The 17,307-nt window shown below is 36.8% G+C and overlaps 1 protein-coding gene across 1 annotated transcript in view; it reads right to left on the reverse strand.

Annotated features, from left to right (window-relative positions):
- Nucleotides 1–17,307, reverse strand: part of CNTNAP5 (contactin associated protein family member 5) — a 780,199-nt gene that overhangs the window by 412,042 nt on the left and 350,850 nt on the right. The window contains exon 6 of the mRNA XM_044388305.3: nt 5,249–5,433. Coding sequence (XP_044244240.1) covers nt 5,249–5,433 — 185 coding nt within the window. The remainder of the gene's footprint in view (nt 1–5,248; nt 5,434–17,307) is intronic.

Here is a 17,307-nt window from a genome sequence, read left to right on the forward strand (position 1 = left end):
TACTTTAGCCTTGCAGCTGAGTTTCCAAAGAGAAAAGGATCAATAACGATTACACTGCCACATGATCTGGAAAACCGTTTCCTTAGTGATCTGTGGTTATTTTGATCACTAAATAAGTAGTTGTATTATGTCTGGCCAGCCCTTTAGTAATGTCTGAGTTCTAAGAGAAGTGTCCTTTAGGCAATGTCAAGTAAGGGTGGTGGCAAAAGGTGGCCTTCAAGCATGGCAGAATATATATATATAACTTCTGATGGACACCAAAGTTGGCCATCAACTGCTAACCTTTTATAATTACAGAAATAAACTTCCTTCATTTACTTAACACATAATTATGGACTGCACATTATGTACTAGACACATCCATAAAAAGAAATTAAAGTAAAAAAGAAAACATCAACCCTTACAATGAGCTTGAATTCTATGATTGGGGTGGGGATGAAGAGATAGACAATTAAAAATAAGTAAATTCAATAAGATTCTGAAGTGATAAGTGTTTTTGGAAAAAAACTATGAATAAACATAAATCAGAGGTTATAATTTTAGCAGAAAATAAAAGAAATATCTTTTAAGTCATATATTCTTTCTATTGCCTCAGTTTCTCCTTAAAATACTTCTACATGTGGAACAAAATTCAAAATGTTTTTAAAAAGTAGTCAGTGGAAAGTAAGGCTTCCCTCTTATTGAACCCATCCTCTTATTACCTGCCTTGCCTGTCCCTGTAGTCACTTCCAGAGATTTCTGTCTACATGCTGTCTGCTGTCAAGTCCATGTTTTTTTTCTAATCTTAAACACAGATATTCTTATACTGCAGTGCACATTGTTTTTCTTTTCCTTTAACAATTTATATTACAAATCGTTCCACATTAGGATATATAGGGCTGCCTCATTCTTTCTAATGGCTGCATAATACTTCTATATGGCTTTGTCAAGCACACACACCAAATAAGGTGAGCCCAAAGCAAGACCTGAATGATCCACCTGCAAAGGCAAAGGAGCCACTTGTAGATTCAGATGGTTTGTGACTTACAGAGTCAACAAAGGCAAGAGTAGTCAAACACTGCTGCCCACCTGTCCCACACACCAAAAAAATGATGCTAAAAAGGGTGGGGTGGGTATCAGATGACCACAATATAAGCTAGTGGGTTCCTTGTTGCTATAGATCTTATTCTAGTTATTTCAGTCACTAAATAAGCAGTTGTATTATGTCTGGCCAGTCCTTTAATTATGTCTGAGTTCTAAGAGACGTGTCTTTCAGCTATGCAATTCTTGATGACACAGCTCTATTATGAGAGCACAGGGCAGAATACCTCGTGCCTTATCAGAACCTAGGAGGCAACAAGAAACTGTGTCATGACAGCCTCCCATGGGGCAGGTGCCTTGAATGGGAAACAGCCTTGAAGCTGCTAATTGTAGGCCTCCAACCTCTGATGTTTCAGGAAGATCATAAGGCATCCTGCCAAGACTCAGATCAGCTGTTGTGCAAAGCTTTGGTTGTGTGGACCACATAGATAGTGTGAGGTCACCAGGGCACACTGGCAGAGCTCTTTCCCTACGGAGCTTAGCATAATTCTTAATTAACCCCCTGTTGAAGGACTTTTGGGGAATTTCCAATCTTTTATTATTCCTAACATATGTCCCATTGCACATATTTACTTATGACTGTAGGGTAAACTGCTAGAAACAGAACTGTTGGATTGAAGACCATGTGTTTACAATTTTGAAGACATTGCCCTTTTTTGATATAATATTAATTACCATCCCACTAACAATGGATGAAATAGCTCTGTTCTCTCCATAGCCTTATAGACATTATAACATTTTGAGTCTTTGCAATCTAAGTGAAAAATATCACTGTAGCCTCAATTTGCATTCCTTTTCTTAATGAGTGCAGTTGAACATCTTTTCATATATTTGAGAGCGATTTGTTTGTTTTACATATTCATTTTCTTTATTTCTCTTTTAAGTTATCTATTAAGAATTATTTGTAGGACATTTTTACTTATTAATTAAATTTTGAAATACTTTTCTAAGTTATTGGGGTAGTGATATCACTGTATATGTATTTTTATGGAAGGTTATGTGGAAGTTTTTTTTTTATTTTATATGGATGTTTTTCATATATTTTATTTCCAGGTTTCTAAAATTTATGTCAGACTTGGAAGAACCTCCCACAATCCTTGATTAAAAAGTACTATCTCATATTTTCTTTGAAGTTTTGATAGAACTTACATTTGAAGATATATGTATACATATGCATTTTTAAATGCTTATAGGGGTTAGTCTAATCTAGTTTTTTAACTAAGTATTCTTATTAAAAAATATATTTTTTTATTTTGTAAAATGACTTTTCAGTATTTATGATGTGGAAATATGTAAAATCATGTATTTTAAAAAACGTTTTTAATAGTTCTGGTGCTTGTAAATAGCTATGTAAACAGGATCATTGAGCACTTCTGATAGGAAAATAATTAATGGATTATCTGAATCTCAGAAAAATCGACCCTTAACTAAGATCCTAAAAATATCTGTTTTCTAAAATCCTTCTGCTCTAGACCAGAAGTGAAGTGAATTGCTATAGTCTTTCTCATATGCGTTTGGAGAAAATCATATAGGCTGAGTGATGTGAACTAAGATGACATTCCAAAGAGGAGCAAAGGATCTACATTCTTTCTGCTTCTTTTTATTTATTTATTTATTTATTTATTTATTTATTTATTTATTTATTTTGACAGAAGATTCCCAGCCCTAGGTGGGAAGAGAAACAAACAACTTAACATATCTTAGTGTAACAAAAGTCCTCAGGGGGCCTCATAGAAAGTCATGATGTCATTCATTGATATCCCTAAGTCTTTGATGGAGGGATGAAAGCTACCAAATTTTCTTGCCGATTATTAGCTCATAATGCTGAAATTTTAAGAGGATCTTAGATTTTCATAATATAACGAACCTTGGTATGAAATTTGAAAGGCATAGCTTTAGAGCAGCAGTGCTCTGACAATGGGTCATAGGAGCCCAAGGACCCGATTTTAGTTATCCTGCTAGCTGGTGGTATCCAGGGCACACATGGGCTCATATGGTCCCATGGCAGAAATCAAATCAATAATCTAGATTCTCATTAATAGACAACATTGTTACTAAATAATCTCTAGACTTAGATATTTTATTTCTCTTTATTCCTGCCAATAGGGTGCTATTACTGCTCCTGGGTAAATGAAGTTAAGAGTTTTCATTTTCCGGGTTTACACAACTAGTTAGTGGTAAAGTGGCAATTAGAACACAAGACTCCTATTCTACTGCTCTTTCTTTTACATACAGTCTTTAAGGTGAATCTACAAAGACTGGAGAGCTCCAGTTCCAGAAACTTCTCCCAACACAGAATTCTCATGTTCTAGTACAGTCAATTTCTAATGTCACCATTAGAGTTAATCTGTCTCCTTATATGGTCATTGGGGCAAGCTGGCTGGGCACTCTGGCAGGGGCTGGAATTCTCTGAAACAGAGATTACTTCAAAGGAATTCTCTGAGATGTTTCTTTCCCAGGAGATACTTTTTATAAGGCAACATGAAATTCAGGCATTTCCTGAAGAAATCTGTTCCAATTTCATAAACTGAGTGACATCACTGGATTTCATTTCCCTCAAATGCTGACATTCACTTTAATGCCACTCCGCTGTGAGCCCATAAACATTCTCTACACAGAAGAGATAGGTAGACATAGGCTTGAAATTATCAGGCAACTGGGAGAATTTTAGAACCATCTCTGAGGCGGGTAGAGTTACAGATGATTTTATGTTTTCTGTTGTCCTCAAGTTCATAAAAGACATCTCTTTTAATATCATATGTATTCTTTACTTTTTTCTTTTTTCAATTACTTAAATCATTTTCAATCACCTTAAATCATTTAAACTTGACAAAGAAAGATGATTGATATTCATAGATTTCCAGTTATCAGCAAATAAAAAAAAAAACCTACCTGGTATCTTTCTGAGTCAGAGTGACAAATTCTTTTTTGAAGTTAATACGTGGCATATCTTATCAACAGTATGCTAAGCTAAAGTTAAAATCAAAAGAGGAAATCTTTCCTATAGCTCATGATGGTGATTGATAAAAAGTACATCAGACCCTAATTTTTCAATTATTCATCTCGACCCCCACTGTTCTAGTATGTACCCCACTGGTGACTGGACTTGTCACCTAACAGAGTTTCCCACCATCTGTCCAGCAGTCCCCTGCCTCCACCTCCCCACTAGTCTAAGCTACAGAGTAACTACTCTAAAATAGTACTTTTCAAATGCTAGGGTGTCCCCTGGAGGATTTCTAAAACAAATTTTTGAGCTCTTCTCCCTGAGTTTCTGATTCAGCAGGTCTGGGTGGGACCTAAGTATTTTCATTTTTAACAAATCCCCAAGGGATGCTAATTGGGCTGACTCCTGAAACAGACACTCAAAATTACTAGTCTAAACATAAAACTGGCCATGCCACAATCCTCCAAAAAGTCCTGTAAGGTTCTCCAACACAGGGACCCTGTCTCAGCCACCTCTGTATATTTATTGCCTAGAAAAAAGTCCGGTATACAGCAGGGGCACACTTGTTGAACTGAACTACTCACAAAGATAGATAACTTTTGGCTGCCAGTTTGCAGAACTTTGTGCAATCTTCTTTGTATTGTAGGCTCGGTGCATTTCTTGCTCTCATACAAGAAAGCAAGAAAGAAATGACTGTCCACAGTCATTTGCAAGTTTGCATAGGAATGAAGGTTAAACATAAGTGCCTACAGTGTGGTTTTAGATTCCTTTGGGTTTTGTTTCTTGCTCTTTTTTTCTTCAAGTATACTTGACATATAATAATATATTAGTATAATTTCTGTATTTTCCCAGCCAACTGAAATTGATTTTTGAAAAAAGAACAACTGAGTGTAACTACAAGACTACACAGTGATTCAGGAAGGCTACAGGCAATTTTTTAAAAAATCTTTAATTTTAAAAAAATTTTAAGTGAAAAAGGAGATTTTCTTATTTTAAAATGCACACAATTTGCTGATGTCCCATTGTTGCCAAGGCATTTCCCTCCACAAACACTGCTCAGATGCCCCCCTTGGACTCTTCCAAGGGCTTAGATAGAAGAGATGAGCCCAGGGTAAGACTTATCAGGGCCCCGCATCTTCTCTCCATTGTTCTTTTTTTTTTTTTCTGATTTTTTAACTAATGCTGAGCAAGGGGCCTGGGGACCTGCAGGGAGAGTCAACTCACCTCATAGTCGATGTCTAAGGCATCTGCCTCACCCTTGGTGCGGAAGTGCTGTGTGTGCTTGTCCACAGAGAAGTTCACCTGCTTGCCGACCCGCTCAATGAGGACCGAGTGCCAGTGCTGGTCATCCAGCAGACTGCCCAGGGTGGCCGAAGGTGGGCTGCTGCTGAGCCGAGGTTTGCTGTCATCTGTGAAGGGGAGAGGAAGACTGGATGGCATCCATGCCCAAGGGCAGCCTTGCATACTAGAATATTCTGCAAGCAAAGCCAGTTCTCTCTATCCTAAAGGTAAAGAATGATTCTCTGTCTCCAGGACCAGAACCCTGTTGGGTTTGTAAAGGAATAACATGCTTTGCCCACAGATTCCAGAACCAAATTCTAGGTCAGCTGATATACACATCCCCTTCTGGATTGAAAGGAAATGTTTTCAAAACATGAACAATTAAGTAATAAAAGGCACCATATCCTTATGGTCATCAATAATATTGAAAACGGAGTATCACGTTTAGAAATAATACACATTCTTTGTGTTTGAATGGCTCTTGAATGGAGAAAATGAATCCTGAGTTATGCTTTGGAGGAAAAGTGAATTCTCGATCAGTAAAGCGAAGACAGTGGGCACCGAGTAGGTAAGTCTGAAGGCAGAGGCAAAGGTGAGGAAATAATCATTTTAGCTGCCATGTTCAAGTGCCTCCTATATGAACAGCACTTAAGTAGGAAGTTTATACCCTCCATTTTTAGTCCTCCAAGGGAAAATTATTACCATGAATAAGGAACCTGAGGATCGATGAGGTTAAGCATGCATGGGGGGCAGCTAGCATTCAAATCCAGGTCCAGTTGATCATTTTTACTGTGCCTGTGGCATGGGCCATATGCATTGATTCAGTCTAAACTCAGCTTGGAAGACACCCCTTAGGAGGCTGCGAGAGATTCAGATGGAGAGGTACATTTTTCTATCAAGTCAGGCTAGTTCTCCCTCCCCTCTGTCCCTCCTCCAATTTTATGGAAGTTCCTGCCAGTACCATTTTGTCAAAAAGATTATAGCATCTCCCCCCCTTCAGAATAGCTCAGACTTTAGCTAAATGAACAGTTAAATGCAATTAATTTATAAACTTCAAATTTTTAAATGTTTTATTGTTTGGTTCCCTTAGAAACTGAAAGCTAAATGTCTCCCTCTTCTCTCCTAAGATGCGTTTTACCAGAACAGCTGCAAGAGTCTGCTTAACAGTGTGGCATTAAGGGGGCAGGAACTGCCATTTCCCCCGTAGGCTGCTCACTCCCACCTCCATTATGGCCCTAAGGCTCTGCTTCCTGCACTGAACAACACTTGGTTGCTTCATATGGGGGTGGTGGTGGGCATCAAATTCATTGTAACTGAAAAATGATAAATGCTGCATTCATCACTGACTTTATTTCATAATTTGTTCATTATTTCTTCAACTTTTAAGTTCTCACAATTGGTCAAATTATGCTAACAATTAAAAGTTATTTCTTCTTTTTTCTCTCTTCCTCCTCCCTTCTCTCTCTCCATCCCTTCCTTTTCTCTCTTCCCCTTCCCTTCTTCCATGTCTTTCTTCCTTCTTTCCTTCCATAAAAAGGTACTGATATCTACCACTGCCTGCCACAGTGGCAGGTCATATATAAAGGAGATAAAGGAGATATAGAGTTAAAAGGCACACTCCCCTCCCTAAAAGTCTTAATGGAGTCTCTCAATAAGTAAACTGGTAAAAAGTGTGCTTGTGGCATATAGTGTTTAGAGCCAGTAGCCAAACAAATGCAAGGTAGGGAGCTGCGAAGCTCCCATAGGGCAGTGACAGGTCTGAGATTTGGCTAGAAGAGGGAGCACCATCACAGAGCCAGGTGAGGCATGTGCCAAGACTTGGGGGTACAAGGAAACATGGTGGGGGAGTCCATGCAGCAGTACCATGGTCATACCAGCCTGGCTTATATCATCCAGGACTAGTGCACTAGTGTGCGAGGTAACTATACATTTAATTTACCTTTAAGGAATGGGCGTCTGTCTGGTGAATTAGTAAATCAGAGATTACTAACTCAAATTAACATTTAAGAAATGTAGTAAGAACCCAAATTACACCGAGGATGAGAGAAGACAGTCTTTAACTTCTTTTGTTGTTTACTTCCTCTTATGTAAAAACGATTATTTTGGCAGCTGTATGAGAATTTGATTAGAAGGCAAGGCTGGCAGTAAGACCAACAACAATCTAGTCGGGAGCCCCAGGGCCTTAGGTAAAGAGAGGGCAGGAAGGATGGATTTCCAAATGATAATAAGGTGGTGGCCTCTCTTGGATATTGTCACTTGGCTATTGGAGGGCAGGTGATAAAGGGAGACTCCCCTAAGGATGACCTCTAGGGTTTTGTTTTGTTTTTTCCCTTGAGCAGGTCAGTGGAAAGCGGTACCAGCCATGAGACACACACAAGAGAAAAACAAGAATACCTCCCTCTCTCTTTCTCTCCCTTTCTCTACACACACACACACACACACACCCTTTATTTATAAAATAAAATTTGTGCAAGAGCTAATGAACTATTGAAGGAAACTTAGTGTGTCTTACAAACAGTCAGTTCTAGGTAATAAGCCAAGTAAAATTAGTATTAGAGGGTTCACATTGATGTGCGCCTCAATTTTCTTCTTAAAAGGGAAAAAGACATTTAACAATTATTTCTTAACAATAAGTCAGAAACATTAAACATTTGAAAACGTAAATCCTTTGTAAGTCATGGAAAGAAGAAAAAAAGGAAAAGGAATCACATCCTTTCTCCCTACGTATTTATTATTGTTTTTGGTGAGTTTTAGTGATATACTGAGTAGTTTCAGAGAGCCAATGATAATGATTAAGACCAAATATTTAAATATTTTCTATGCTATTATTCCAGCTTCAAAAGATGAATTTAATTATAAATGGTCAAAGTGACTATATTTTTTATTTAACTTTTTGCATATAGTAATGAATCTTCCTCCCATCCCTGCCTCCATATGCTAATCTTCCATACATCCACTATAGGTAATCACTGTTATTAATGGCCTGTTTCTCCTTACAGAAAAAAAAAATTAGGTATATGCAAGCCATGTGTGTGTGTGTGTATATATATATGTATTTGTGTATATATATACTTTATATGTACATATATACTTTATTTATATATGCAATTTATAAATGCAAAATATATATGCAAGACTCTATATATGCAAAGACATGTATTCTTTATTTCTCCTCATTTAATTTTTTACCCTAATGGTGAAATACAATGCACATTTTTATGTACCTTTTCATTTTCACTTAATCTATCTTGGGAATTTTCTTACATCAGTATATAAAATGTTGTCTCATTCTTTTTTGCAGCTGCATAGTATTTATTGAATGATATATGTGATATTAGCCAGTTTTCTATGGATAAATACTTAGGTATTCTATCTATTGTTGATACCTAATACTGCTGAAATGCCTTGTGTGTAGCCATCATTTTGGATGTGCGCAAGGCTTTCGGCAGCATGCATTCTTAGGTAAGGAACGAATGGTCAAAAGTTTTCACATTTGCAATTTTGCCAGGTGCTGCCAAATTGTCCTCTACAGAAGTTGTGCCTATTCAAACTCCTACGAGCAATTTATGAAGTGATTTTTCTCCACAGGCTTGTCAAGAAAATACGTTCAAGCTTTTGGAATTCTGCCTGTGTGATAGGCAAAAACAGTATATTTCTTAGGTTTTTTAATATACATTTCTCTTAAAGTGAATGAGTTTGAAAATCTTTTCATTTTTATTTCCTTTTTTATGTTTATCTCCTCATATTTCTTGCCTATTTTTTCTGTCATTTTCTTATCGATTTCTATTTAGTCCATTTTCTGTAACATGAATTGTGCCAATATCTTTTTGCTGTTGTCTTTTGCTTTTGGCTTTTTTCTTTGTTTTTTTTTTTTTTTCTAATTTTTTATCACTCAGACCTTCTTTTATTGAAAAAGATATCATTTTCTTTTATGACTTATTTTATGCATTTATATTATAGTTTAACATGCTCTCCCTTTCTGAGATCATTAAAGAAGTCTCCCGTTTTCTTCCACTTCATTTCATTTGGATTTTATTCTGGTATATGACATAAGGTAGAGTTCTTCCCTTATTTTATCTCTTTAAATGGCTAACTACCTGTCCCAAGTCCATTGTTTTTAAATCCTTGGGTGATTTCGTTAAGTTAACCCGGTGTATAACTTTCAAATGTAATAAGAAACACTACTAAATCGGATGATTTGATTTGTTACGTTGATCAGACTGAGGTTCTGCACACATGCATACTGGTATCTTTAAATCCTGAAACTTCAAGCTCTAAATTTCCAAGTTGACTGCTGCCCCCATATTCTACTGCCGTTCACTGCCACCGTTATCACCATACTCTTCATGCCTCAGAACATTTGGGCAGGAGGAAGCAGAGTCAGCATTCATAACCCCATCCACATCCTCATCAAGGTTAAAGTCGACCTTCCTCTCCCACACTCTAATCTTGCCTCAGCAAGTTTGCTATTCCATCCAATAATCCCACTGATAATTCTAAGATTCAGAGGAATAAAAGTGTGTACCTTCTTAAATAAAAGGCAGCTACTTCCCTCTTACTGAATCTAATGAAAACATGAGCCTTAATTAACACACTTATCTTCTCATGCAAAATAGGTTATGAAATTTTCATGAATATTTATGGAAATTTGTTGACCTTCCCTCAAAAATGAATTAATATTGTTCCTTCTTTACATTACTGACTTACTTAGCCAAGTCTTTTTTATTGCCTCCAAAATAATGCAAAATAAAATCCTCCCATTTTTTTAAAAAAACATAAATCAATAAGTATTGAGGGACTAAAAAATTGTTTATAACATTTTATCTAGTAACCAGCATTCTGGAAATCTCTTCTAAGAAAACAAACTGAAATATGGTGATTTTTTTCCCCAAAATGTCTAATAATTTAAAAATTGGAGGTAAAGTCCAAACATTTGGAAAGAGAGAAAAAAATTAAAATTCTGAATAAGCAGGCAGAATCAGCAGATAGAATGTTCCCTAGACATCTAAATAATACTTATAAAGTACTTATATTATTTCAAAAGTATACTCAGTAGCGACTTTCATTTTTTGATAAAATTAAAAGGTAACATCTAATAAAAGGGATATTCAATAGTTTACACCTTCCTGATTTAAGATATATAAAGGCAGGAGAGAAAAGTACATATAAAAACTAAATCACAACTTTGGAAAAGAAACAGATAAGCACTATGTGAGAATAACCCAAAGAATGCATTTACTAAAATATTAACAGAAGCTTTGATTTTCTTTTTTCTTTTTTGCTTTCTCTGTATTTATAGTGGACATAACTATCTTTCATAATGGGAAAAATAAATAAACTTCATTAAAAACAAATTCCTTATCCTGCATAGTTGGTTCACTGAAAACTAGATACGAGAGATGTGTAAATGATGGACTCTCCCTTCCAGTACAAGTTACTTTTTAATTAACAACAACAACAACAACAACAACAACAACAAAACGGCAGATGTGAATGAAATTTCACCCACTCCTCCATCAATTACCCCATGGTAACACTAGAAATCTTGTATTAAAACAAATTGAGTGAAAATCAGTTTGCTTAAACAAGTACGGAAACAGGGAATTTCTGAAATTAATCAAGAAGGATGTCTTCAGTTGTAGCTACAGTAGGGGTGTTACTATGAAGAAAGAAGAAGGTTAGTTCTAGGAAATGTTCTATCTTACTAGAAATGTTCATTATCAGAAATTAAGAAAAACTTAATTCTTGAGAGATTATCAAACTCTTTAATCGGACATATATAACTCCAGTTTTACCTCAGTGGCAAGTGATGTCCAACTACTAGCTCTAACTAGTTTCCAATTTCTTAAGGCAAGATAAAATTTCCCATGAGCAACTGTAAAGGTCAGAGACAAAAATATGCAGAAGCTACCTTTTCAGTCAGGAACACGTTATGGAAAAAAAACAACATTTTACTAATTGAATAAAAACGTGTTTTCATGTGGTTTGAGATATAGTTAAAATGGAACAATGTAAAATACTGCTCAAGGCCCTAAAGCAAGTAATAATTTTTACGGGAAGCTTGAAACATTTCCAAAATATTTCTAACTTAATTTTTCATCTTTCTCCCCCACCAAAACACTGTGGATAAGCATGTCAATTTCTTCACCCTTAAAACTAACATCTTCCATCTAAGGGCATACATATCACAGTGTTTTCACCCAAAAGTCTTCTTTGATTAGATCTTCTTGCTTGGTCTTATCTTAACACTTCAAACATGGATGTCACTTTAACTTTCACAATCTTTGAACTTCAGATAGCCTGAAAAAAGGGAATGGGAACTCTTGTTTAAGACTGTATTTCAGCAAAAAGTCACTTGTGGAGAGGGCTTCATTTACTATCAATGAAATAGGTGGGCACTCATATGGAAGTTCCCAAAGCCTGCCCACATCTGACCTTCAGAACGGACCTTTCCACTTCTAATTTTTCAGATTATCAATATTGGTATTCACTTATATTAATAAGCTTCTCACATAAAGTGAGCACTTTATATATGTTGTTTCAATTCTTCCTGAACAAAACCCTTCAAAAAGTGCTGTGTCAAAGAAGCCACATGACTTACTCAAGAACACAAAGAATTAGGGGGACAACCAAGCTCTATCTGACTCCAACATTAATATTCTCACCACTACCTTTTTGGGAAAAAATGATACTCCCATTCACCCTCATTTCTTACCTTCTGAATATCTGCATCCCACCATACACACATGGAAGTTATGTAGCTTAGCTTAGCAGGAATGAAGAGTCTCATGAAAGAATTTGATGGATGGAAAGCAGAGAGTTGTGGAAAAGAAAAATGGGGCAATGCTAAGGGGGAAGCATAAGCTATAGCATAAGAAGGCAAATTTCAACTCCATAGGTTATCCAGTATTGTAAAGACCTTTGCTTGGAAAGATGCAGGGCTAATGAATATTCTCCTGTGTGCCCAAGTGAGACTTTCTGAAAAAAAGTAAGAAACTAATTGCAAGCAACATGATTCCAGTGGGTTTGACACTCAAACCAGAGCATATCTTTATGTATCACTAAAGCAATGAAACATAGGTCTTTAGTTGTTAAGAAATCTCTAAATTTCATTCAATAAAACATTCTCCAGATTTAGGGTGTTTGCTAAAGTCCAGCCTCTGATTTGTATCCATCTTCTGTGACTTCACTACCTTAAAAAAATGCTATCTCAATACAGTTATGGTATATGGTTTTGATAATATAAAATCATATGCTTCAAATTAATATTACAAAATTAAAATGTAAATAGAAATAATTATTTTACCAGGTTGAGAACTCCCTGAAAATAGGGACTGGTAAATACAACTTTTAACCATCTGTGGCTAGCTCAGCACCTGACTTAATGTACTTGTTCAATAAATTCCTATTACATTAATGACAAAATTTATGAAAAATGGGGTGTACCTTGACCCTCTGACACTTTGAAACACCTTCATTCCTACACTTTTTATAATAAAATGTCCAGATAAGTCAGGGTTCATCCATAAAGCCTTTCTGGGCTCCTCTTCCCCACCCTGATCCCTCCGTTGTCATAATTTAACCATGAACATTGACTTCATGATATTTAAACTGCAATTGTTTTATAAAGGTTTAGAACATTTTAATCATTAATGTCAGGACACTGGGGTAGGACTGGAGTGGGTTCCAACCTCAGGTCAACAATAATGGAATTATGAGATCTTGGGAAACTGACTGCACATCACTGACCATCAGTTCCTTCATCTGTAAAGTGGGTTTGGATATAGTTTGTAGGACTGCCATGTGATTTTAAATGGAATACATATTTAATATATCTAGTATAGTGTTCAAGTGTAGGCTCTCAAAAAACAGCAACACTTAAAATATCTTCCATAGTATTCAGTACGAACTCAGAAACATGTTAAACATTTTATAAATATGTGTGCATTGGCTTATTCAAATGTCTAGATTTCAAAAGAGCTAATGTCCATTTGACTTTTTGGAGAATGTGCAGATCTTTCACCAATATCTCATGATATCACAATGAGTTGATTATTCATTCAACTACTTTGGCCTCTGCACCCTATGCTTGTCTCCCTGTGGGCATTGCTGTGCATGTGTTTATGCTATTTCTAGATTCTCACTTTACTACAGCTGTACTCATTGCAATTGCACATTCTGCCTCAGTTCAAAGGCACTGAACTCTCACAAGGATGCATGACCTACATGTACTATTGATGTCTTGCTTAGTTCTTACAACACTTTCTCAGTCATGTAATATCTGCTCTTTGATTCTCCCACCTGCATGTATGGGTTAGTGCCATTGGAATTCTGCAGAGGGCAGACAGCCCTAAGTGGTGTGAATGAGATGTGTACAAAGTGAGAAGAGGAATGACTGAAAGAAGAAATCTCTTCCCCATTAGTACTGCTAAGAAAAAAAAATCATTGCTCTTCCCTAAGAAATTAATTTTTTTTAAAGATTTTATTTATTTATTTGACAGAGACAGCCAGCGAGAGAGGGAACACAAGCAGGGGGAGTGGGAGAGGAAGAAGCAGGCTCATAACGGAGGAGCCTGATGTGGGACTCGATCCCAGAACGCTGGGATCACGCCCTGAGCTGAAGGCAGACGCTTAACCGCTGTGCCACCCAGGCGCCCCTTCCCTAAGAAATTAATTAAATGGGAATAACCTAGGTCAATTTCACCATAGAACTGACCTGTCCAAGTCAGCCACAGTAGGGGTAATTGGCAATGAATCAGACAGCAAAGAGTATCACGTAAAAAGAACCACAACCAAAGTGGATCCAAAGGCCAGCCTTGGCAACTGGCCATGGTGCTGAACCCCTCCACTCCTATCCTGAATTGCTGAATTGTAAAGTCAGATTATATAAGGGACGCACACTGGAGAACTGTCGCTAAAGGATGCATGCTGGAGTGTCCATGGGATGTGGGAAGGGAAAAACTACCTCTTCATTGGCCTAGCACCATCCTTTAGCCCACTAACTTGGATTCTCAGATTCTTCCTCCCTCCTTCCTTCGCTCTCCCTCCTCCTCCCTTTCCTCCCTCCCGCCCTCTCCTTCTCCCTCTCCGAGCTCTCCCCTCCCTTCCCTTCCTCTCTCTCTCTCTTTCTGTCTTTCCCTCCCTCCTTCTTCCCTCCCTCCCTCTCTGCCTCTCTCTCCCCCTCCCTCCCCTCCTCTTCACATCCATTTCTTCCTCTCTTTTTCCCTTCCATTATTGAGTAACTTCTTGAAAAAAAATTCAAAAAATTAAAAGATAAGCACAACCCAATCAGAGAAAGACAATTATCATACAATTTCACTCATACATGGAATTTAGGAAACAAAACAGATAAACATAGGGGAAGGGAAGGAAAAATAAAATAAGACAAAATCCTAGAGGGAAACAAGCCATAACAGACTCTTAATTCTAGAAAACAAACAGAGGGTTGCTGGAGGGGAGGTGGTGGGGGTATGGGGTAACTGGGTGATGGGCATTAAGGAAGCACTTGATGTAATGAGCACTGGGTGTCATACACAACTGATGAATCACTAAACTCTTACCTCTGAAACTAATAATACACTATATGTTAATTAATTGATTTTAAATAAAATTTTTTAAAAAGATACACATGATCAGGGATAATATGAGATCTTTCCATTTTGGAAGCTGGGTGGCAACATGGAAAGAACATGAATTTTGTATAATATGTAAAATTTCATGTAAATAATTAAGAAAAACATTTGAAAAATATACAAAAATATCAATAAGAGAGATGACCAAATTGTAGGATTTCAGGTGACATTTTTTCTTTTCCTTAAATATAATTACTTTTTTTTTCAGGTTTTCTAAAATTGACATATATTTTATAATCTGAAGAAAATAGTAAAAAATGATTAGATATAACTACATTTTAATAGTGGCCATACCTAATAGCTAGCTGTGTAAATTGAAGACATGGTTTATCCTTTTTGAGCCTAATATTCCTTATAGGTAATTTGGGGCTAATATTTACTTAGCCAACTGGGCTGTTTTGAGGATTGGATAGGATACTAGCACATTGTGGGTATTCTGTAAATATCAGGGCCTCATCATAGGAGAGAGAGAGAGGCTCATGGGGAAGCCAGGAGCACAGTCTTGGGGATGAGCAAGCCCAAAGTTAACAATGTATAATATGTCAGGCCCTGATATTTGAGATGGAAACCCCTTTTTCCATTGTACTTATTTTAACTTAAGTGCCTACATTAGGCAGGTGCTTTCCTAACTTCTGGAGCTACAGCAATGAACAAATTTTGTCTTTCCTTGCACAACCTACATTACAGATTTTCTATTATGAGAAAATCAAAGCAACTATCATCCTCCTTTCTCCTTAACTTAGCGCTTTCAGAGATCTGCTGGCTATTTCTGAGATATGAAGGGCTAAAGAACTGATATGTGGCAGCATCACTCTAGAGAAGAAAAGTGAAGATTTGTACTAATTTACAAGAAACCTAGGTGGCTACTTCAAACAAGTAAGTACAGGGAACACTCAAATCCACAGGATTTCACTTTCCAAGCAGATGAAAAAGATGAAAAAATTCTCAAACTATGCAGAATACTGAAATAACATATTCTTAATACTGAATCATTCACTAAATGAGGTTTTGTCACCACCATGATTAGAAATACAGGGAACATGGAATCTGGGGGGGGGGGGGGAAGACTTTTCTTTTCCATGTATCACAACAAGGAACAGGTTCTAGTCATTTCATATACCATTTCTTTTCAGGAAGACTGGCATAGCACAGAGTACAGGACATTCAGTTATTGTTTGTTGAATAAATGAGGAATATTAAGAGCTTCTCTTTTTGATACTTCATTATGTTTACTTACTGACATAGAATATTCATTTATATTATTTTTGGTTTTCATGTCTATGCTCTGCAAGACAGTTATTCCTTAGCCCCAGATTATACATAAGTAAACAGAGTCTTCTGGGTTGTGCAACTTTCTCCATAACAAATAGCTAGCACATGTCTGCAATTAAGATAGATTTGTTGTATTACCACACCTCCACCTTTCCATCATGCAATACCGTGAGTGAGACTGGTTTACAACATTGGATTGCGCATGTTGGAGCAGAGCTTTGGAAGGGGAATGGCATATCTCCTTGGGAATATAAATGGCTGTCACTGGCAGATACAGTGTTACTAGTAGAAGACACCTGCTCTGCTATTGACAAGTAAGCGTAACTTCACTCACAAGGCACAATGCTCTCTGAGCCATATGCAGTTGCAGGACTGCACTCCATTCATCCATATCCCCTTCCTGAAAATTAAAGACCAGCTAATGAACTGATGCATTTTTGCTGAATATTTGTTTGCTTGCCCTTCAGATAATTCATTGATAAGTTTCTTCTTTAGTTATGTTAATACAATTAGTTATGTTACTAGCAAATCCTCTTACTGCTCTCTTCTGGGTAAAATTCTGCTTCTAAATATGCCTTTGGTGTATACTTAATCTAATGCATTAGATGTCAATTTTATAAATTAAACTTGGGATTCCAGATGTTCTCCCTGCCAATATTCACCATGGCGGCTAAGAAGATTCTCAGAAATGCCTCAAAATAAAGACTTATGTTGTTTGGCTTTTGAGGTGAGTCCACACTAAACTTCATTTTTATGTCTCTCCTTCTAATTGTGAAAATGTATTTATCTGAGCTCCTTCCCAGTTAAACTGGGAAAAAACTTAAACTTACAAACTGAGTTCTGCCGATTGTCCTTCTTTACTTTGATAGCAAATACGTAGTGGCAATTCTCTTCCACAAGTACAATATTCACCCCTAATACTAACAAATATCAGTGAAAGGCAGGGAATCATTCTCATAAAGAATGGCACTCCTTTTTATTCAACTTGAGTTCTCTCTCTCTCTCTCTCTCTCTCTTTTATTTCTTTTTCTATGGAAGAACTTTTTGGTTTGCCTTTGCACCTTTGGGAATTCTGCTCCCTGCCCTCAGCGCTTGGTT

This window comes from Ursus arctos, unplaced genomic scaffold, assembly GCF_023065955.2.
Source record: "Ursus arctos isolate Adak ecotype North America unplaced genomic scaffold, UrsArc2.0 scaffold_1, whole genome shotgun sequence".
Lineage (NCBI taxonomy): Eukaryota > Metazoa > Chordata > Mammalia > Carnivora > Ursidae > Ursus > Ursus arctos.